At 37.9% G+C, this 24,763-nt stretch overlaps 1 protein-coding gene across 1 annotated transcript in view; it reads left to right on the top strand.

The window, feature by feature from the left end:
- The first annotated feature begins 6,119 nt into the window (after positions 1 to 6,119).
- Positions 6,120 to 24,763, top strand: part of trabd2a (TraB domain containing 2A) — a 214,510-nt gene continuing 195,866 nt past the window's right edge. The window contains exon 1 of the mRNA XM_062031161.1: positions 6,120 to 6,680. Within this exon, the coding sequence (XP_061887145.1) occupies positions 6,570 to 6,680 (111 nt within the window). The 5' untranslated portion in view covers positions 6,120 to 6,569. The remainder of the gene's footprint in view (positions 6,681 to 24,763) is intronic.

The following is a 24,763-nucleotide window of genomic DNA, read 5'->3' as shown; positions in this document are numbered from 1 at the left end:
CATGTTTGATGTGGTCGGTCAGATAGAGAAGGCATGTGTCAGTGGAGTGGTTAGTTCTGAAGCCGGATTGGAATTTGTACATGAGTTTATTAGTGGCAAGGTAACTATCGACCTGTTCATAAACTATTTTCTCCATTACTTTCGAAATGGAGCTGAGAATAGAAACAGGTCGGTAGTTGCCAGGTTCCAATTTGCTTCCTTTTTTAAAGAGGGGAGTTACTCTTGCTATCTTAAAATCTTTTGGTACTTGGCCTTGTGTAATTGATAGGTTTATTATGTGCGTGATGATCGGGGCAATGATGGAGGCAGAGTCCCTGAGGAATCTGGAGGGAATATTATCAAGGCCGGTGGCCTTGTTAGGGTGGAGCGCGTTCAATTTTTTAAACACCTCATCAGCTGTGACCATTTCTAATTTGAAATCATTGTTGGATACTCCTAGCTTTCTGTAGAAGGCTTTAATGTGTTCTACACCAAAGCGACCAGAGTGGTGGGACAGCTTGTTGACAAGAGTTGCAGCTATGCTGGTGAAAAAGGCGTTAAGTCTGCTAGCTACCTCCATTTTGTCTGTAATGAGGGAGTCACCCTCCTTGATGCTGATGTTGGTGAGTCTTGTTTTAAGTTTCTGGCTGCAACCAGGAAGCTGGTTGTTGAGAATTTTCCAGAGCTCACGTGGCTTATTCGTGTTTTCCTCTATTTTGTCGTTAATTTTGTATTACCTGGCCGTCGAGGGAAGACTACGGAAAACGGCGAATGCATTTGGACTGGAAAAGCAGACTGTATCAGTTATTGTACGCCATGTATATTGCGGACTCAACGTCTAGGTCCAGAGTATATAAAGTCACCAAAAACGAATGGACAATGAAGGTGAAGGCAAAAGAGTGAGGAGTGTCCTGACCAGATATCTAGATCTGAGATTGATTGTTGTCAAATGTTCTTTGTCACATTGTGTACTTTCGTGTCCAATAAAGATGTGATTAATTTATGATGGCTCAGGTGTGATTCACTACAGGGCCCCACAGCACACTGGATTCCAGTTAATTGTGGGATTTACCCTGGATAACCTTAGCCGGTTTAGTGTAAACGGGGCCTTATGCTCTGAGATCCAACGATCAGCTGTTGCTCTCTGTCCCTTTTGCTCGCACTGAGCTGGGGGGGGAAAAAAACTTTTGTCTATGCAGCTCCTTGTGCTTGGAACATGCTACAAAGAGACTGGAAGTTGACTGAATTTTCATCCTTAAATGCTTTTAAATCTAAACTGAGCGCATTTTTTAAGGGGCCTCAGTTATCTGTAACTGGTTTACTTGATGTCCATACTGTCATTTTAATGTGTAATGTGAATGTGATTTTATGTGTAACGTTGCTGCCTCTAGGCCAGGACTCCCTTGAAAAAAAGGTTCTTAATCTCAATGGGATTTTTTCCTGGTTAAATAAAAGTTTTACAGAAATAAAAAAATACAGTTTTGGCAATTTATTTAATGGAATAGACAGACAATATTTTTAAATGCCCTACACATTTTAAAATATACTTCCCAACATGTATATGTTAGGTTGTAATAAAAAGATACAGATTTGTATGTATGTATTTATTTATAAATCACTATAAATCCTAAACAGAATAGTGTACCTCTCTGAAGTCATAGGCTGTGCAAATAGTAAAAATATACAGTCATGTTCAAAAGTTTACATACACTTGTAAAGAACATAATGTCATGGCTGTCTTGAGTTTCCAATAATTTCTACAACTCTTAATTTTTTCTGTACATCACATGACCTCCTGGAGGAAAGTTCTGTGGTCAGATGAAACAAAAATTTAGCTGTTTGGCCACAATACCCAGCAATAGGTTTGGAGGAGAAAAGGTGAGGCCTTTAATCCCAGGAACACCAACCTACCGTCAAGCATGGTGGTGGTAGTATTATGCTCTAGGCCTGTTTTGCTGCCAATGGAACTGGTGCTTTACAGTGAGTAAGTGGGACAATGAAAAAGGAGGATTACCTCTAAATTCTTCAGGACAAACTTAAATCATCAGCCCGGAGGTTGGGACTTGGGCGCAGTTGGGTGTTCCAACAGGACAATGACCCCAAACACACGTCAAAAGTGGTAAAGGAATGGTTAAGTCAGGCTAGAATTAAGGTTTTAGAATGGCCTTCCCAAAAGTTCTGACTTAAACGTGTGGACAATGCTGAAGAAACAAGTCCATGTCAAAAACCAACACATTTAGCTGAACGGCACCAATTTTGTCAAGAGGTGTGGTCAACAATTCAACCAGAAGCTTGCCAGAAGCTTGTGGATGGCTAACAAAAGCGCCTTATTGCAGTGAAACTTGCCAAGGGACATGTAACCAAATATTAACATTGCTGTATGTATACTTTTGACCCAGCAGATTTGGTCACATTTTCAGTAGACCCATAATAAATTCATAAAAGAACCAAACTTCATGAATATTTTTTGTGACCAACAAGTATGTGCTCCAATCACTCTATCACAAAAAAATAAGAGTTGTAGAAATGATTGGAAACTCAAGACAGCCATGACATTATGTTCTTTACAAGTGTATGTAAACTTTTGACCACGACTGTACATGGTGATAAAAATTTAAAATAACTTCATTTAAAATCACCATATGTCCTGAAGAGTATAATAACAAAAGGAACAAGTGGTAAAAAATGGATGGATGGATGGATATTTAAAATTAATACATTTGTGTTCATTTATTCATTTTTCAGTTTATCTTTGTAGTAATGCTTGTTATTTCCCCACCATACATTCTGAGCAGATGTTATGGCACATTTAAACTTAACTAAGTAACGTGTAAAACAAAATACATTCAATTTGTAGTAAACTATTTTTAAATCATACATTTTATTTTACTTTATGTATACTGACCATCCTTCAGTTCAGTTCAGTTTCAGTTTATTTCAAACATGCGTACGATACAATGTAATGCATCACATATTTCCAGTTGTTTCATTACAGCACGTCCGAAAAGGAGTAGGTAGAAGCAGAGCCTATTTAATCCTACCCCTTTTCATACCATCGCAATGTTATCCCATTTCCTTGTTCTCTGTAACAGAACAGTGAACAAATAAATAATAAATAAATATTATACCATAGTAAGTAAACAAATATTAAATACATAAATAATCTTTGTCTCGATAAAAAAAAAAAAAGGGGTTAAAGATAATAATTCTTGTTTTGTGTATTTTGTGAACACTTGTAGTTAGAACAGTCTCTTAAACTGAATCATATTGGTGCTTTGTTTGATTTCTTTGGAAATCCATTACATAAATTATATTTCATATGGTGAGATAAGCAAAATTATCTAGAAAATAAATGGATGGATGAAATACATTCAGAATGTTTATCATGGTTCTTCTTCTTTGTACTTTAAAACACTTTTAAGTTTGAATAGTTTCTTGATGTGGATCATATTAGTACATTGTTTGATGTATTTTCTTAATCCATTCCATAATTTAATTCCACATACTGATATGCTAAAGGTTTTAAATGTTGTATGAGCATACAAATGTTTTAGATTAGATTTTCCTCTATATTGCTCCTCTTTTGTTGAGAAGAATTGTTGTACATTGTTGATAGCAGGTTATAGTTTGCTTTGTACATCATTTTAGCTGTTTGCAAATGCACCAAATCATTGAATTTCAATCATTGTGATTTAATAAATAAAGGGTTTGTATGTTCTCTATATCCAACATTATGTATTATTCTAATTGAGCTTTTTTGTAACACAGTTACAAAAAAGCTACAGTTTGTAGTTGTTTCCCCATATTTCTGCACAATAACTCAGATATGGTAACACTAGCGAGCAGTAGAGAATATGAAGTGATTTTTGGTCTAGAACAGGGGTGTCCAAAGTACGGCCCGGGGGCCATTTGCGGCCCGGAACTCGGTTTTTATTGGCCCGCGACACATTCTATAGACAAACTAAACAGGTCCCAAATAAGAACAAAAAACTATGAAAAATTAAACGGGACAAAATCCCCCCAAAATGGGACCTGAAAACCAAAATGGGTCTTACTGTAACCTCAGCGTCCTACTGTATAAGGTCTTTGAGGATTTCCGTATGTCCTGTCATGATGAAAAAGTGTACAAAGTTCTTGTGAGACATGATATGTTTTTGAGTGTACTAAAGCTCTCAAAAGCATTTCAGTTGACGGTATAATAGCAATATTAGTCAGGCCTGGCCCTAACCAATCTGGCGCCCTTGGCAAGATTTTGCATCGGCAGTGAAGTGTATATACTCACAAGAAACCGAATAGCTTTGTCTTTGACCTTTTTTTTACTTAAAGAAAGCAAATTAACATATTATATGAGAATGTTATGTTATGATTATCTTTAACCGAATCACAGCAGTGCTCCAATTAAAAAACAGCATTCCCTCTCATGTGATATTGCTTAATTAACATTAATGATGTGCACTTTAACAACTAGGCTTACAACTATACCTAATATATAAAGGGATGGAAAAGTGACTATTACCTGCAGGGCAAACATTAGCTAACCAGAAGGCAATAACAATGTAAACAAAAAACACCTGCTTAAAAGATCTAATACAAATGTCCCTGAGGAATGTAAGGTGGGAGTACTGTAAATACCTAACGTTACATTATTATTTTCCATAACAATTTAGCCCCCTCCACAATATTAACCCGACGTTAAAACAGAACTAGCTATTTATTGATTAGCAATTGCCGAATCATGTAACATTAGCTTAATGCTAAAAAGCCAGGTTACTATCACATTCTGTAACAGACAAATCATTTAATGTAGGCTAACGTTACCTACCTGCTACCACTGTCTTTTTCTCGTTTCTCCTCCTCTTCTTTTCTATTTTTTATTCCCTGGGCACCTGACAGTTTTGGCCGTTTTGACATCTTGTGTTGATTTTTTGATGTGGTAAGAGTCATGATACGGGAAGGGAGGGGCGCACCGTGCGGGGGGATGGGGGGGGGGGGGGCGGGGGGGGGGGGCGTAATGTTGTAACAAATAATATTTCTATTAAATAGGCTTTACTTTGCATTTTAATTAACGTGGGATTATTTTTTGTATTTAGAAATAATAGTAACAACTTTTTTTTTTTTTTTTTTCTCCAACATTTGTGGCACTGGTGTGGCGCCCCTGATGGACGGCGCCCTTAGCATTTGCCTATACGGCCTACGCCACGGGCCGTATAGGCAATATTATTAGTAAATACAAGCTTACTTTCGAGCACAGTTAACATAAATACAAATAAAATCATTATTAAAATAATTATGAATTATTTTATTGCTTTGTTATCTGTAACACAAAGCTAAAATGTAGAAGTTTTTTTCAAATGTTAGCATATGTTCACCTACATTGTTTTGGTTTGAGTATTTTTCATATACAAAATGTATAAAAGTAGCCCTCACATCCTTCAATTTTTCTCTATGTGGCCCTCGCTGGAAAATGTTTGGACACCACTGGTCTAGAACATGTTTTGCTTTATTCATTATTGACGTGTTTCTTGCTACTTTATGTTGTATATTTTTTTACATGAGATTTCCACTTTATTTTATCATCTATTATTACACCCAAAACTGTGTTTTTCTACTCCGTCTATTTGTGTTTGTGTTTGACTTTCCCTTCTACTGTTACCAAATAGCCTTGACTTTTGATGTTGTTGACGTCACCGCAGGGCCGTACATGTAACAATTGTCTGACAATGGGCTAATTGAGTGTCTGCCCATCTTCATGAATTCGCAGAGGAAAAAAAAAAGCGCGCCTCGTTATTGCGCGTTTTCTGATGTTAATGGCGCCACTTCGCGGGGCATTATGGTAATCTGCCTGTCGCATCTCCACTGGCACCTCTTGTCTAATTTGCCTGCGGGCACCTCGCAAACATGCGCCGGTTGCGTGTAGTAAGCTATTTATAACCGCTGCTAATTTGCATATTGCGTGTTGACCGATGGAGAAAGTTTGGGCTTTTGGCGCGTCGTAAATCTGCTTGCACGGCCACTGTCCTCATTACGGTAATCATTAAATGTAAGGGGGTTGAGATTTTTAAAGGAAGGTTAAAGTGAGGTTAGAGGGTGTGTGTGTGTGTGTGTGTGTGTGTGTGTGTAAGGGGGGTGCAGGCGACACGGGGGGTGGGACACATACACACGCAGCGGAGAAGCAGACGCACAGAGATGCAAATAGTAAAGAAGAAGAAGAAGAAGAAGAAGAAGTGAGGAGCGAACTTTACTCTGTTGCTTCCATTCATAGTTTTGGGTCCACTTCGACGCGCATGGATTTTGCGCAACCACTTCGGCCCACCTCCCACAAAGTGTTCGCGCGGCCGGAGGGACACGGGAGCTGGCAGACGTCTGCGTGACAAGCAGGCGGATCGTGACCCCCAGTGGGAAGCGAAAGACGAACCAAATGAGCGCCACCATCTCCCACCAACGCCAAGACGCCTGCGCGCAAAGTCTGAACATGACCGCTTTGTTTTGCGTGGACTCATCCGCGCATTCTACGGGGAAATAGTTTTGGATTACTTTATTTTTTTTTGAATGTGGGTGCGTGTGTGTGTTTGAGAGAGGAGAGAGTCACGATGCGCGGAACCCTGATGGGCGCACTGATCCAGTCCTGCCTGCTTCTCTTGGTTAAAAGTGAGCAGTGGACGATCAGGTCGGACTCCAGCAACTGTGAGCTCAACAAGAAAGTAAGTAGAGAGAGCGGTCAATATGTTGTCACTCATTGTGCTCCTGTGGAATTCCACCCGTGGCCCTTAAGATACACACCCAGGGCCACACCTGGCAAAATTGCGGCCCCTAAACAAACTTATAGTATGGGGAACATATTCTAAGTAACAAAGACTTAATTTAGAGTTATTTAGACACTAGGGCAGGGGTGGGCAATTAATTTTTACCGGGGGCCGCATGAGCTACCCGAGCACTGCTGGAGGGCCACATCGACAATATTTCAATTAAATTTTGCTCAATATTATTTTTGATATATACCGTAAGATAAATAATAATAATAATAATAATAATAATAGTAATACTTCAACATAGTGTGTGTAACAGCATTCCATGACTAATATATATAAATTAACATTAATAATAAATGACAGTAAAATAAGCACGCGTATGACTGAGGAGTCATAGTGTAACTTTGTGTGGTGTTTGAGTTGTCCGACTTTTTGTGTGGCCTTAAACGCACCAGTGGTTTAGTGCTATGCGTGTTGGTGACAGATGACAAGTTGGTTTTGGCCTGGTTTGTACGGCAGAAAATGACTAGTTTTTCGAGATAGAATTGTTTTACTCATGTTTTTGGTGTGGTTATGTCCGAATATAAACAGTTTTGTTCAATAAAGTGATCGATATAATTCCTGTCCTCGAAGCATCTCGATAGACGTTACAATAATTGAACGGTGTTCAATTGAACAGTGTTGACGAACACCATTAGGGCCGCTTGTTGTCACTGTCACTCAAAGTTGCATTGCAAAATTCCATAGAATAAATATGTTTATTTTGTTTATAATTCAGATGGGATTTGATTTGGTGCGCGGCATATACTTGCTGCGCGCAGCGGACGCTTGAGCAGTGCGCAATTGCGCAGGCACGCACCTTAGAGGGGACGTTGCTTTGCAGTTCATGTCTTGTTGAAAACACGCCATTCTTCATCAACTTTTCTCTTTTTGGCATCTCGGGTGTAAACCGTGCATCACTTGTCGCTGCATGTGCACCTTCACTCGCAGGTTACACACGGACACACGCCCATAAATAATACTTTTCAAAATAAAAGCAGCACAGTTGTATTGCGCGCAGGACATAGATGTTTTTTCAACTTTATTTTGTAATTGCAGTTGTTCACATTCACTCACAATCACGCATACATCCACACGGAAGTAATACAAATAACGATTTTGACAACAAAAGCAGCACCGTTGTATAGCACACTCGACATAGATACTTTTTAAAATTTATTTTGTAATTTATAATTGGCCTCACGCGGGCCGGACAGGGACGCACAAAGGGCCGGATGCGGCCCGCGGGCCGCAGCATGCCCAGGTCTGCACTAGGGGAATATATAAGGGTTAATAATAATAATAATGGATTAGATTTTATATCGCGCTTTTCTATTATTAGATATTCAAAGCGCTCACAGAGAAGTGGGAACCCATCATTCATTCACACCTGGTGGTGGTAAGCTACATTTGTAGCCACAGCTGCCCTGGGGTAGATTGATGGAAGCGAGGCTGCCAGTTTGCGCCTACAGCCCCTCCGACCACCACCTATCATTCATTCATTATTCATTCACCAGTGTGAGCGGCACCGGGGGCGAGGGTGAAGTGTCCTGCCCAAGGACACAATGGCAGCAATTTGGATGTCAAGAGGCCGCTCTACCCACTACGCCAGTGGTTCTCAAATGGGGGTACGCGTACCCCTTGGGGTACTTGAAGGTATGCCAAGGGGTACGTGAGATTTTTTTTAAATGTCTGTCAAAAAGAACTGTGAAAAGAAATGCAACAATGCAATATTCAGTGTTGACAGCTAGATTTTTTGTGGACATGTTCCATAAATATTGATGTTAAAGATTTCTTTTTTTGTGAAGAAATGTTTAGAATTAAGTTTATGAATCCAGATGGATCTCTATTACAATCCCCAAGTTGATGATTACTTCTATGTGTAGAAATCTTTATTTATAATTGAATCACTTGTTTATTTTTCAACAAGTTTTTAGTTATTTTTATATCTTTTTTTCCAAATAGTTCAAGAAAGACCACAACATATGAGCAATATTTTGCACTGATATACCATTTAATAAATCAGAAACTGATGACACTGTATTTTAGTTCTTTATCTCTTTTTTTCAACCAAAAATGCTTTGCTCTGATTAGGGGGTACCTGAATTAAAAAAATTTTCACAGGGGGTACATCACTGAAAAAAGGTTGAGAACCACTGCACTACGCCATACCGCCCCAACCTAACCCTAACCCGGGTTAGGGTTAGCGTTACTAGTAAGCAATAATTGTGAGGTTATTGAGGGAAGACTCTTAGTTAATAAACTGGTTATATAATAAGGCCATGCAGAATAAGGCATTAATAAGTACTTAATAATGACTAATTAAGAGACAATATGTTACTAATTTGCATGTTAATAAGCAACTAATTAATGGTGAATGTGTTCCCCATACTAAAGTGTTACCACAAAATATTATTTTGAGACACCATATTACAAAATGTCAATACCTTTTTTTATTCATGTGGAACTGTCTTTTTACTTTTTAAAAACAAAATTCAATTAGATGTATGTTTTCACTAAAACGAGTGCAAAAATATAAAATGGAACTGCACTTTTTTTTAAAATAAATTTTGCCTACCGTTCACAATCATTATGAAAGACATGGCGACAGATGTATTTAATTAATGCATTTTATCACATAAATAAACGTAAATAAAAGTCTGCTTACAGCGGAGCCAATAGGAGGTCCTCGATTCCAGTGTTTTTCAACCTTTTTTGAGCCAAGGCACACATTTTTTCTTTGAAAAAATCCGTAGGCACACCACCAGCAGAAATCATCAAAAAATTAAACTCAGTAGACAATAAAAAGTAATTGTCGCAATTGTTGGATATGAATTTAAACCATACCCAACCATGCATCACTATAGCTCTTGTCTCAAAGTAGGTGTGCTGTCATGACCTGTCACATCACGCCGTGACTTATTTTGAGGTTTTTGCTGTTTTCCTGTGTGTAGTGTTTTAGTTCTTGTCTTGCGCTCCTATTTTGGTGGCTTTTCCTGTTGCAGTTTCAAGGTTTCCTTTGAGCGCTATGCCCCGCACCTGCTTTGTTTTAGCAATCAAGAATATTTAAGTTGTTGCTACCTTTTTTTGTGTGGACATTGTTGTCATGTCATGTACGGATGTACTTTGTGGACGCCGTCTCTGCTCCACATGCTGTAAGTTTTTGCTGTCGTCCAGATTTCGGTTTTTGTTTATTTTGTAGCCAGTTCAGTTTTAGTTTTGTTCTACATAGCCATCCCTAAGCTTGAATGCCTTTTCTTAGGGGCACTCACCTTTTGTTTATTTTTTGGTTTAAGCATTTGATACATTTTTACCTGCACACTGCATCCCGCTGTCGTCTGCATATTGTGATCACGGCAAACCATCGTCGTCTCACACGACGTGTTCCCAATATCTACAAAGCAATTAGATACCGGCTGCCACCTACTGATACGGTATGGTATAACACGGTTACTCTGCCGAGCTCTAGACAGCACCGACACTCAACAGCGGCACATTATTTGCAGATTATAATTACTGGTTTACAAAAAATGTTTTTAACCCAAATAGGTGAACCTGCATAATCTCCCATGGCACACCAGATTGTATCTCACTAGTGTGCCGCGGCACAGTGGCTGAAAAACCCTGCTCTATTCTGACCAATAAAACCAAATTAAAAAAACATCCAAAAAGCGCCAACAATACTCCATTTACATTTCGTGACTTGAAGATTAACCAAGTATTAGTGATATTGTTATTATAAGCGCTAACACAGACAAACTATTTATAGCGGCGCCGTGATCACAAGCTTCCGTGCCAATGTTGACATGATCGACTGATCAGCAGCTTCCTCGTTTCCTTGCTCGTCAAACTTTATTCTAGATCAGGGGTGTCATACGTACGGCCCGAGGGCCGGATCAGGCCCGCCAACAGGTTTTATCCGGCCCGCGGGATGAGTTTAATAAGTATAAAAATTAACCTGAAATTTTTGAAGGAAAGAAATCGCTGTTCTAAATGTGTCCACTAGATGTCGCAATAGCAATTCTTTGTATCTTAGTAGATGATGCTAAATGTGTACAAAATTAACCACAATATGTTAAGACATTAGTTGAGGATAATGATCAAACTACATAAATAACATACTGTAATTTGATTTAGATATAATTTTCTTTATCTTGACAGATTGAAAATTAACACCAATGAGTTGACTGATGAACATTATCACATAATTTATTCAGAAAATATAAATAACGGCAAATAAAGTATATATACTTTTAACCGCAACAGGTAATTGTAAAAAAACCAAAACAACAACGTTATGATTTGTACAATTTCAGAATGTGCTTGTTCTATTTTTAAACAAAGAAAACAATCTGAAGTTGTCTTTATTTTTAAGTTATCGGGTCATGGTTTCACCAGTCCGGCCCACTCGGGAGTAGATTTGTCTCCATGTGGCCCCCGATCTAAAATGAGTTTGACACCCCTTGTTCTAGATCAGGGGTCACCAACGTGGTGCCCGCGGGCACCAGGTCGCCCGTAAGGACCAGATGAGTCGCCCGCGGGCCTGTTCTTAAAAAAAAAAAAAAAAAAAAAAAAAAAAAATTATTTTATTTTATTAAATCTACATAGAAAAAACACAATATACACTTTCAATCAGTGCATCAACCCAACCAACCTCCCCCATGCACACTCATCCACACCCACTCACACAAAAGGGGTTATTTCTTTCTGCTACCAATATTCTGGTTCCCACAACATAGACAACACATCTGCAAGGGACACAATCTCTGAAGCACACATGATTGTATAGGCTGCTGGTCCACTAATATTTTCATTAATTACTATTTTTTATGTAATTATTTTTATATTGTTTTACTTTCTTTTTTATCCAAGAAAATGTTTTTTATTTATTTATCTTATTTTATTTTATTTTTTAAAAAAGGGCCTTATCTTCAACAGACCAGGTTGTCAATGAAATTAGATTTGTTTAAAGGGTTTTTTAAACCAGGCCCAGTCCAGATAATGTCCAAGTCGGACTCAGCAACACACACCTTCATTCATGTACACAGAAAAAAATTAGGGAACACAACAGATTGCATATAATTTATAAACAAAATTACATTTTCAAAATAAGCATTTATGTACAGTCCAGATTATGTCCAGGTCACTCAAATTAGGGAACACAACAACAGATATCATATAATCTATAAACATAATTATACTTTCAAAATAAGCCTTTGAGGACTTCTCATCTTTTTTTTAATGTTTTTTGGCATCATTATCGTTTTCAACCATGTAACTTTCTAAAATTAGAAAATACTGAATAAATGTTTTAAAGAAAGTAATACTAAGTGAATATCTGTTTTTGGCCTTAAAAATAAACATTTTACCGAGTACTATAATTAAATGGACTAAATCATGATTGTCAATGAACTCTCCTAAAATAACAGAAACCACATTAAGCTTCATAAACAAACCAATCCTTAAACATATTTTTTCAACTTCCACCCAAAACAAAGACACAATATGACAATACCAAAACAAATGCAGGGTGGATTCAGGCTCCTGACAACAAAATCGGCAATCATCTGACTCTGTCATATTCCATAATTTTAACATTTTCCCTGTGGGTAAGAAGTTATAAATAATTTTAATTTGAAAATAACGATTTTGCACATCGATAGTGGTTTTATAGATTAGTTTGAATATGGCATCCCATGGCAACGGGCAGTCAAAAAAGTCCTCCCATTTTCCATTTGTGTTGTATGAGGCAGCCTTCAAAGATTTCTTTATTAAATAAAAATTATATATTTTTCCATTTATTTTAGTTCCTTTTTGCCAACTAGAATTTCTTATTAGAGGTTTACAAACTAATAATTTAGTAGTTCCATAATTAATTATTTGTTTCCATTTTTTCCCAATTACTCCAGTTAGTTGATAAAATGAAAAGCTTGAGCAAGCATCACCATACATAGCTCTAAATTCATCATACTTCATAATTTTACCATTCTCATTGATAATATCATTGACAAAAATGATTCCTCTTTCAAACATATTTTTCCAAAAGAAAGGCTTTCCATCTATTACAATATTAGAGTTCATCCATATTAACTGCTGCAAAATATCGTCTCTTTTTTCTGGCACATAAAATTGAAAACACCACTATGAGTGGATTGTTTCCTTTATGAATGTTTCCCAGCAGACTCTCTGGGAGGGGATCACTTGTAAAAAAGGATACAATTTCTTTTGATACAGTACATGTTTTTTGTCCAACAGGACATTTGTGTACCACTCAATGTTTAAATACATCTTTGGAACAATTGATGCTTTTAAAGACAGACACATAGCTTCAAGGTTGAGAAGTTTCAGGCCCCCATATTCATACTCTTTGTACAAAACCTTTCTTTAAATCTTTTCTGGTTTGCCGTTCCAGACAAAATCGAAGACCCTCCGCTCATAAATCTTAAAAAAGTTTTGTGATGGAGCTGGTAATGACAAAAACTAATAAATAAATTGAGGAATAATTAACAAGTTGGCAATAGACATTTTACCATACAAGGTTAGGGATTTCCCTTTCCATAATTGCATACTTCTGTCCAGCTTTCTTAGTCGATTATCATAATTTACTGAGCCTAGATCTTCCAGATTTTCTGGGACAACAACACCAAGTATGTTAACTGGTCCATCTGTCCATAAAACAGGCACTTTGCATTCCATTCGAAAGGACGTTCCCTTTAGATTTCCGATCCTTAACATTTTACATTTATCATAATTAAGCTTAAGGCCAGATTGCTGTGAAAATATGTCCAAAAGATTAAGAAGGTTCCGCAAACAATGAGGACAAATCTTATCTTTGTGAATCAGCCTTTTCTGACATGAACTTCATCAAGAACAAACACAGAACACGCCTCACTGATGCACATCTGCAAGACTCACTCAGAGTTGCAGTGTCAAGTTACACACCAGAGTACAACACACTAGTTAACAGCATGCAATGCCAGGCTTCCCACTAACTGACAAAGAAACAGATAACATATTTGGTGTCCAGTTCAAAGTGTGACATGATTTAAAAATTGGAGAGTTTACTTTTGTATTTTACATGAGTTATTATTTGTACAAACATGGTGCAAAGTAATTCATGATTTGTTAAAAAATGTTAGTGGCTAGCTAGTTAAAATGGGATATTGTGATTTCACAAGACTGTCTTAGAAGTGATCATTTGAAAATGTTCAATTTGAAAAATGTGCACTTAGGGAAAATATAAAAATAAATTGTTGCATATTGATATTTATCTGTTTCTATATATATTTATTGTGAGAAATCATTAAGATGATCAGTGTTTCCACAAAGATAAATATCATTAATTATTAATATTAACAGAGTTAAAGGTAAATAGAGCAAATTGGCTACTTCTGGCAATTTATTTAAGTGTGTATCTAACTGGTAGCCCTTTGCATTAATCAGTACCCAAGAAGTAGCCCTTGGTTTCAAAAAGGTTGGTGACCCCTGTTCTAGATCATAAATCATGCCTCTCGTCTGGATTGTAGAAGGCTGGGGACATATTCCAACAAGTTGGAACACTTTCACAGCCAATTTAGACCTGGACATGGCGGGAACGACACCAAAAGACACCACCATTCCCTTCTTTGCAAGGATTATGAGACGTTCTTCATCTAAATGGGAATATATGAACATCCTAGCGGTCGGCATTCTAATGACAGCAGACCTTGTAGAGTAAGTGATGTTATGATATGTTTGTTGGCTCTCATAAAGTCTGTAGTGAGTAATAATCAGTTGTGTTGTTACAAAAAACTGCGAACATTGTGATGCGTTTGTTAAATTAATGTGCCGCGAATGCCTAAAATGATCAAAATATGTTATAATTAAATATTATAAAATGTGCCCATCACTACATTACATACATACTTACATCATGTATAAAAAAAACCTAAAGGAGGTGTTTGGATATTTTTTTAAGAACTTTATAGGCAGAATAGAGCGACTACTATTGGCTCCATTGTAAGCGGACTTTAGATCACATTTATTTAGTATTTAAAATGCATTTTAAAAAAGTATATATGTCGTCATGTTTTTCATAATAATTGTGAACGATAGGCAAAATTCCCCAAAAAGTGCAGATCCCCTTTATCATAATTAAAACAATGAAATGGATATCTCGAGCCGGAATTCAAACCTAGTACCTCTGATTACCAGTTCAGCACAAACAGAATGTGTGGGAAAAGCAGACAGGGGCTAGGAATACGTTTATTCATTAATTTACATTTTACATGCACTTTTTCCACGCATAAAAGTTACGCACAGCTGTTGATCTGCATGTAGATAATGGCGGCTGTTTAAAAAACATATTTCTTGGACTCCAAGGGCCCCATCCACGAAAGGTGAGCAGAATAAGGAGCAAACATTCAGCATGTCTGTCTTCATGAATATACAGAACATATGCTCATCATCAGAATGCCCACAATGCTGAGAGGAGAAAATGCAAATATATTATTTGCAGAGGTGGGTAGAGTAGCCAGAAATTGTACTCAAGTAAGAGTACTGTTACTTTAGAGATTTATTACTCAAGTAAAAGTAAGGAGTAGTCACCCAAATATTTACTTGAGTAAAAGTAAAAAGTATGTTGTGACAAAACTACTCAAGTACTGAGTAACTGATGAGTAACCTGTTCGTTTAATGATGACGTCAACAAATAATGCACAAAAACATAAAAATAACAATGAGCAAATTCAGAGCCAGGAATATCTCTTAAGCAACTAAAACAATAATATATATTAGATAATAATACATTAAAATAAAAAAAATTAAGGCACATTGAGCCACAATAACTTAACAGCACCATAGGCTCATTAGGCATTCATTGATTGATTGATTGAAACTTGTATTAGTAGATTGCACAGTACAGTACATATTTCGTACAATTGACCACTGAATGGTAACACCCCAATAAGTTTTTCAACATTAATCAATTACTTTATATGATGAATGATAGGTGGGGGTCGGAGGGGCCGTTGGCGCAAATTGCAGCCACGCTTCCGTCAGTCTACCCCAGGGCAGCTGTGGCTATGAAAGTAGCTTACCACCACCAGGTGTGAATGAATGATGGGTTCTACATGTAAAGCGACTTTGGGTACTTAGAAAAGCGCTATATAAATCCCAGGTATTAGTACTTAATAAATGACCAAGTCGAGGTGATTTACCTCATATATACATACACACACACATATATATATATATATATATACATTAATATATACAGTATATAATTTATATTTATTTATTTTGTCGTTTTTGTATACGTGTTAAAGGTGTTTTAATGATTATACATGCATGTTTAACATATAGATTCCTTTCTTTCATGAAGACAAGAATATAAGTTGGTGTATTACCTGATTCTGATGACTTGCATTGATTGGAAGCAGACAGCAGTGCTGATAACGTCCACGTTTTCAAATGGAGGAGAAAAAAAGTCCCTCCTTTCTGTCTAATACCACATGAAAGTGGTTGGTTTTTGGCATCTTATTTGTCCAGCTTCCATATTCGTTTTTATACACTTTACAAGAAATACATTGGCGGCAAACTCCGTAGCTTGTTAGCTTGTTTGCGCTGGCTTTCGGAGACTCTTATTTTGTTAGCGCAGGCGCGATGGAGCGGCACTTTTATTGTGAAGACAGGAACTGTGCGGTCAGTCTTTAGGCTTTTGAGAGAGGTAAGGTTGAACTAAAAAAAGTGTCTTTTTTCCTTCACACTTTTGATTGATTGAAACTTTTTTTATTAGTAGATTGCACAGTACAGTACATATTCCATACAATTGACCACTAAATGGTAACACCCCAATAAGTTTCTCAACTTGTTTAAGTCGGGGTCCACGTGTGACGGTCATGTGACCGCCTGGCTCTGTTTGATTGGTGAAATGGAGTCAAACGTCACCAGTGACTGCATCTGATTGGTGAAACGGAGTCCAACGTCACCAGTGACTGCATTTGATTGGTGAAACGCAGGCATGCATAGATCCTACTTTGAAGGTCTGTCTGACAAACCAAAACAAACAAAGCATGCATTAACAGATCGATAAAAATCAGTAGCGAGTAGCGAGCTGAATGTAGATAAATGGAGCAGAGTAAAAGTAGTGTTTCTTCTCTATAAATATACTCAAGTAAAAGTAAAAGGATTTTGCATTAAAACTACTCTTAGTAGTACAATTTATCCCAAAAGTTACACAAGTAGATGTAACGGAGTAAATGTAGCGTGTTACTCCCACCTCTGATTATTTGGCACACACAGTGTGATTTATCAAGGCTAAAACTGTTCTGCGGGAGCTGGCTTGCATCCTTATTTTAAGTTAAAGTAAGAAAAATATAGCACATGATTTACATATACAACCCAATCAAAAACAACCTTCCCTAGTAATGGCACAAAAAATAAATGCAGCCAAAATAAAAAGTCAACACACATTAATTGATTGATTGAGACTTTTATTAGTAGGTTGCACAGTGAAGTACATATTCCGTACAATTGACCACTAAATGGTAACACCCCAATAAGTTTTTCAACTTGTTTAAGTTGGGGTCCACTTAAATTGATTCATGATACAGATATATACTATCAGATATATACTATCATCGTAATACAGTCATCACACAAGATAATCACATTGAATTATTTACATTATTTACAATCAGGGGTGTGGGGGGGGGGTAGGATATGGACAGCAAGTAGTGGACATAGAGAAAGAGAGAGAGAGAGAAGAGAGAGAGTCACACATACCACAACCTGCTCATTGAACTTTGCGGATATTATAAAAAACACCCGATCACCATAAAACAATTCAAAATGATACCCATTAAAATCCAATCCAATCCACTTTATTTATATAGCACATTTAAATAAATGATAAATGGTTTATACTGCTCCGAGCAGTATAGCACTTTTCTACCTTCAAGGTACTCAAAGCGCTTAGACCAGACCTGGGCATTGTACGGCCCGCGGGCCGCATCCGGCCCTTTGCGCATCCCTGTCCGGCCCGCGTGAGGCCAATCATAAATTACAAAATAAATTTGAAAAAGTATCTATGTCGAGTGTGCAATACAACAGTGCTGCTTTTGTTTTGAAAAGCGTCATTTGTATTACTTCCGTGTGGACGTATGCGCGTGTGCGATTGTGAGTGAATTGAACGGCGCAATTACAAATTACAAAATAAAGTTTAAAAAACATCTATGTCGTGCGCGCAATACAACTGTGCTGCTTTTATTTTGAAATGTGTTATTTATGCCGTATGTCCGGAGGGAACCTGTGAGGGAAGGTGCATAGAGACAAGTGATGAGACGCTAAAAAAAGAAAAGTTGATGAGGAATGGCGTGTTTCCAACAAGAGATGGACTGCCAAGTATTTCTTTACATAAATTAATGGTAAAGCCGTGTGCTTAATGTGTGGTACACAGGTTGCTGTGTTTAAATATCATTTTAATCGCCACTACACGAAGAAACACGAGGGAAAATACCGGGATGTGTCTGATGAAGCGCGCGCAAGGGAGGCTGATGCGTTGATGGTAAAACTGCAAACCCAACAAGGACTTTGTGCCATATTTCACACCCCCAGAGATGCAGCCGTCAGGACAAGTTTCGTCATTTCTCACAAAAGCGCCAGAAAAAGTAAGGCGTTTTCTGACGGAGAGTTTATTAAGGAGTGCTTATTGGACTTTGTTGCGCTGATAATGCCCGGAGACATTGACTGTTTTTCGCTAACTTTGGATGAGAGCTCTGATGCAGTCAATTAAAGAGACAACCACAGATAATGACTTGTTCACAGAGGTAAATGCGTGTTGGGACACGCTGGCAGGTGTGACAATCCAATCCACTTTATTTATATAGCACATTTAAACAACAAAATGTTTCCAAAGTGCTGCACAACAATATTACAAACAATATTCAAATATTATCCTTAGCTCCACCAATGACTGAATAAAAAGAAAAAAACAATTACATATAAAACCAATATAAAAAACAATATAGAATAGATATGATTAAAAACTATTTTTAACAACAGATGGTTGTCCAAATCTGATGGGGAAAAATGTTGGATAATGCAGGATAAAGTGACCTTAAAAAGCAATCTGCTTTTGTATAAAGTTAAGTTAGGTTAAATGAAATTATTATTATTATTATTATTATTAATTATTATCATCATTATTATTTATCTTATGGTATATCAAAAATAATATTGAGCAAAATTTAATTGAAATATTGTCGTGTGGCCCTCCAGCAGTGGTCGGGTTGCTTATGCGGCCCCCGGTGAAAATTAATTGCCCACCCCTGGCTTAGACAGTATTTCCACATTCACCCATTCACACACACATTCACACACTGATGGCGGGAGCTGCCATGCAAGGCGCTAACCAGCACCCATCAGGAGCAAGGATGAAGTGTCTTGCCCAAGGACACAACGGACATGACTAGGATGGTAGAAGATGGGGATTGAACCCCAGTAACCAGCAACCCTTCGATTGCTGGCACGGCCACTCTACCAACTTCGCCACGCCGTCCCTATAAACAACAAAAATGTTTCCTAAGTGCTGCACAACAATATTAAAAACAATATTAAAAACAATATTCAAATATTATCCTTAGCTCCACCAATGACTGAATAAAAACAAAAAATAAATAAATATAAAACCAATATAAAAACAATATAAATATTAACATGATTAAAAACGATTTTAAAGGGTAAAACCAATTAAAACAGTAAATAGAAATCAAAATTGATCGCATCTCAAAATGTATAAAAAACACAGAGGACGACAGAGGACCACACAACTCACGTAGTGTTAAAAACCAAACAATAAAAGTGGGTCTTAAGACAATCTATTACAATGCACAATGGGAAAAATGCAAAATGCTCTTTCAAGTTAAGGATCATGGTGTACCCAGCGTTACCCCTTAACCTAAGGGGGGCCCCCGCCGCTAAGGCAGTTTTGCCCTCCGCCCAACCTTACCCTGAAAATCCAGAAAAAAATCATGATTTTACTTAACAGAACAGCAACAATGCAAAACTATCATCCATTTTGAAAATAATTGTGTTCATGAATAAACGGGCGCCCGCACGTCTGTGTGAGTGCAAACAGATCTGGGAGATTGCCTGTGCTTTTAGCTCAGTAGTAAACACACTGGCCTCACACACGGCGACCTGGGGTCGCGCCCTGCTCGGAGCAGTAGGAAAAAACAACATGGCTGAGAGAGAGACTACACAATTGCTACACGAAGCTGAGCGGTCTGTGATTGATAGCTATGAACACCAATCTTTGCATTCCGCCGTCAAAATCGGGGCCCCGTGGTTGGGTGGGGCCCCCTTGGGCTTTGGCACAGGTAATCTCAACAACACTAGTAAAATCAATTTAAATTTACTTTAACACACATTTATTTTAAATTAGGGTTGAGAAACGATTATTCAGTTTGGGTTCACTGTCTTTTCAATCATTTCATCACTGCAGTTGTGGCCAAAAGTTTTGCAAGGGCCTGTCGTTTTGTGTTATTCACTAACTTTGCTCCTTCAGTTGTCATGTTTAAGTGTGTTATTGTTCTCCAGTAACACAACAGAAACATGTCCAAAACGTCTTTAAAAATGCCAAAGTACACAAACCCGCTGTAGTTAATCATGTCTACTTGTGAGAAAGCCGTCCACAAAATATTCACTCTATCCTTTCTATATCAAACATTAAACAACGTTAAGTCTCTGTGATCAGTCTTGTCTTTTTAGATTATTATTTTAGGTCAGACCCATCCAGAAACATTAGGACAGCTAATCTGCAGACTGATGACGTAACATCACAAGTATTGTTTGTTTGACACTTTGCTCCCAAGTGGCCTGTTAATAAGTCATTAGCACTCTGTTAGCACACGGCTAATAAACGGTCTGTCGGGTAAGTGTCAGACAGGCCGGGGCAAAGCATGAAATAACATCGTTAACTCCCGTTTTGTAACGCCGGGGTGCTGAAATGCTTATTTGGGTTCTTTATTGAAGCGTCAGTAAAGTTACAGTACATTCACACATAATGCATATATATATATATATATATATATATATATATATATATATATATATATATATATATATATATATATATATATATATATATATATATATATATATATATCAATCAATCAATCAAACAATCAATGTTTATTTATATAGCCCTAAATCACAAGTGTCTCAAAGGGCTGCACAATCCACAACGACATCCTCGGTACAGAGCCCACATACGGGCAAGGAAAACCTCACCCCAGTGGGACGTCGGTGAATGACTATGAGAAACCTTGGAGAGGACCGCATATGTGGGTAACCCCCCCCCCCCCCCCCCCTCTCTAGGGGAGACCGAAAGCAATGGATGTCGAGTGGGTCTGACATAATATTGTGAAAGTCCAGTCCACAGTGGATCCAACACATCAGCGAGAGTCCAGTCCATAGTGGGGCCAGCAGGAAACCATCCCGAGCGGAGACGGGTCAGCAGCGCAGAGATGTCCCCAACCGATGCACAGGCTAGTGGTCCACCCGGGGTCCCGACTCTGGACAGCCAGCACTTCATCCATGGCCACCGGACCTATGCAACTCCCCGCAAGGGACAGGGGGAGAAGAGGAGAGAAGAAAAGAAACGGCAGATCAACTGGTCTAAAAAAGGGGGGGTCTATTTAAAGGCTAGATTATACAAATGAGTTTTAAGATGGGACTTAAATGCTTCTACTGAGGTAGCATCTCTAACTGTTACCGGGAGGGCATTCCAGAGTACTGGAGCCCGAATAGAAAACGCTCTATAGCCCGCAGACTTTTTTTTGGCTCTGGGAATCACTAATAAGCCGGAGTTCTTTGAACGCAGATTTCTTGTCGGGACATATGGTACAATACAATCGGCGAGATAGGCTGGAGCTAAACCGTGTAATATTTTATACGTAAGTAGTAAAACCTTAAAGTCGCATCTTAAGTGCACAGGAAGCCAGTGCAGGTGAGCCAGTATAGGCGTAATATGATCAAACTTTCTTGTTTTTGTCAAAAGTCTTGCAGCCGCATTTTGTACCAACTGTAATCTTTTAATGCTAGACATAGGGAGACCCGAAAATAATATATACATATGTATAATCAACCAACACTAAATTGACCCTAGTATGTGAATGTGAGTGTGAATGTTGTCTATCTGGGTTGGCCCTGTGATGAGGTGGTGACTTGTCCAGGTTGTACCTCGCCTTCCGCCCAAATGCAGCTGAGATACCGTGACACCCCCCGCGACCCTGAAAGGAACACGTGGTAGAAAATGTATATATATATATATATATATATATATATATATATATATATATATATATATATATAAATATATATATATATATATATATATATATATATATATATATATATATATATATATATATATATATATATATATATATATATATATATATATATATATATATATATATATATATATATATATATATATATATATATATATATATATATATATATATATATATATATCAGTGGCGTGCGGTGAGGTTAATGTCTGGTGAGGCACTGCATCATCACAGTCAGATTTACAAACATATGAACCCTAAATAGTATCTTATTCACCATGTGATTGGCAGCAGTTAACGGGTTATGTTTAAAAGCTCATACCAGCATTCTTTACACAACGGTAGCACACAAAAAAGCACATTTAATAAAAAAAAAATTATTATGGTCTTACCTTTCTTGCTGGACAGCCTTTGCGTGTGTACCAAGCCGTTTGAAAAGAACGGGTCTTCTGTCCCGAAGTCAAAAGCAAACCTTTTAGCTCCGGCGTTGGTATACCTTTAATTATTACCTCCTGCTTCGATTGAAAGTCCAGTTTAGAAAACTGTTTTATTTTACATATGTAATCCTCCATGTTTTTAATAAAAGTCCAGGCGAGAGGAAATAAACAATCGCTTGCAAACTTTTTTTTTTCTTTTTTTTTCTTCTGCGGCCGAGGAATGATCTCTGGGATCACTACCGCCCTCTACCACCAGGAGGCCGGATTACTGCGAGCCTCAACCAGTACGTCTTTTGCAGTAGATTTATGAATGCTCAGCACAAGAAATACGTTACACACATACAGTTTTTGACAAAATACATGTATATATATATATATATATATATATATATATATACATATATATATATATATATATATATATATATATATATATATATATATATATATATATATATATATATACACATATATATATATATATATATATATATATATATATATATATATATATATATATATATATATATATATATATATATATATGTATATATATATATATATGGGCTGTATCAATGGTCCCCAAACTACGGCCTGCGGGCCAGATACGGCCCACCAGCGTCCAAATAATTGTTTTTATTGTTTTTTTAAAAATTATTATATTTTAAATTTGTCCTTTCTAGCCCATCCATCAATCCATTTTCTACTGCTTGTTACTCTCGGGCTCTGGCAAATCATATTTGACGTAAATACGTACATACTAGAGATGGTAAATGGTAAATGGGTCGTACTTGTATAGCGTTTTTCTACCTTTTTAAGGAACTCAAAGCGCTTTGACACTATTTTCCACATTCACCCATTCACACACACACATTCACACACTGATGGCGGGAGTTGCCATGCACGGCGCTAACCAGGCCCATCAGGAGCAAGGGTGAAGTGTCTTGCTCAAGGACACAACGGACGTGACTAGGATGGTAGAAGGTGGGGATTGAACCAGTAACCCTCAGATTGCTGGCACGGCCACTCTCCCAACTTCGCCACGCTGTCCCCCTTCGAGATGTCCAATAATGGCATTTTTGCCCTTATCCGATATTCCGATATTGTCCAACTCTTAATTACCGATTCCGATATCAACCGATACCGATATATACAGTCGTGGAATTAACACATTATTTTGCCTAATTTTGTTGTGATGCCCCGCTGGATGCATTAAACAATGTAACAAGGTTTTCCAAAATAAAGCAACTCAAGTTATGGGAAAAAATGCCAGCATGGCACTGCCATATTTATTATTGAAGTCACAAAGTGCATTATTTTTTTTAACATGCCTCAAAACTGCAGCTTGGAATTTGGGACATGAGACATGAGAGTATTAGGAGGTTGAGGTGGGTGGGGTTGGGGGGGCGGGGGGGAGGGGGGGGATGGTAGCGGGGGGTTTATATTGTAGCATCCCGGAAGAGTTAGTGCTGCAAGGGGTTCTGGGTATTTGTTCTGTTGTGTTGTGTTGTGTTACGGTGCGGATGTTCTCCCGAAATGTGTTTGTCATTCTTGTTTGGTGTGGGTTCACAGTGTGGCGCCTATTTGTAACAGTGTTAAAGTTGTTTATACGGTCACCCTCAGTCTGACCTGTATTGCTGTTGACCAAGTATGATTTGCATTCACTTGGGTGTGAAAAGCCGTAGATATTATGTGATTGAGCCGGCACGCAAAGGCAGTGCCTTTAAGACACGCCCCCAATATTGTTGTCTGGGTGGAAATCGGGAGAAATTCGGGAGAATGGTTGCCCCGGGAGATTTTCAGGAGGGGCACTGAAATTCGGGAGTCTCCCGGGAAAATCGTGAGGGTTGGCAAGTATGACTGGGAGACGCAACTGCTCTGTACTTCTCCCTACGTCCGTGTACCACTCCGTACAGCGGCGTTTTAAAAAGTCATACATTTTACTTTTTGAAACCGATACTGATCATTTCCGATATTACATTTTAAAGCATTTATCGGCAGATAATATAGGCAGTCCGATATTATCGGACATCTCTAGTACGTATGTAACACACACCCGCGCATTAACTTTAGGTGTAGTTAGCTAATAATAGCAATTTGGATAGCTTACGTTAGCTGTCATTGAGTGTATATTCTATCACAGGGGTCCCCAAACTACGGCCTGATACGGCCGGTCAGCGTCCAAAATTCGGCCGGCGGGTAGTCCCGAGTAAAAAAAAAAAAA

This window comes from Entelurus aequoreus, linkage group LG21 (genome assembly GCF_033978785.1).
Source record: "Entelurus aequoreus isolate RoL-2023_Sb linkage group LG21, RoL_Eaeq_v1.1, whole genome shotgun sequence".
Lineage (NCBI taxonomy): Eukaryota > Metazoa > Chordata > Actinopteri > Syngnathiformes > Syngnathidae > Entelurus > Entelurus aequoreus.
Note: the sequence above shows the minus strand (reverse complement) of the source record. Positions and strands in the feature narration are given on the sequence as shown.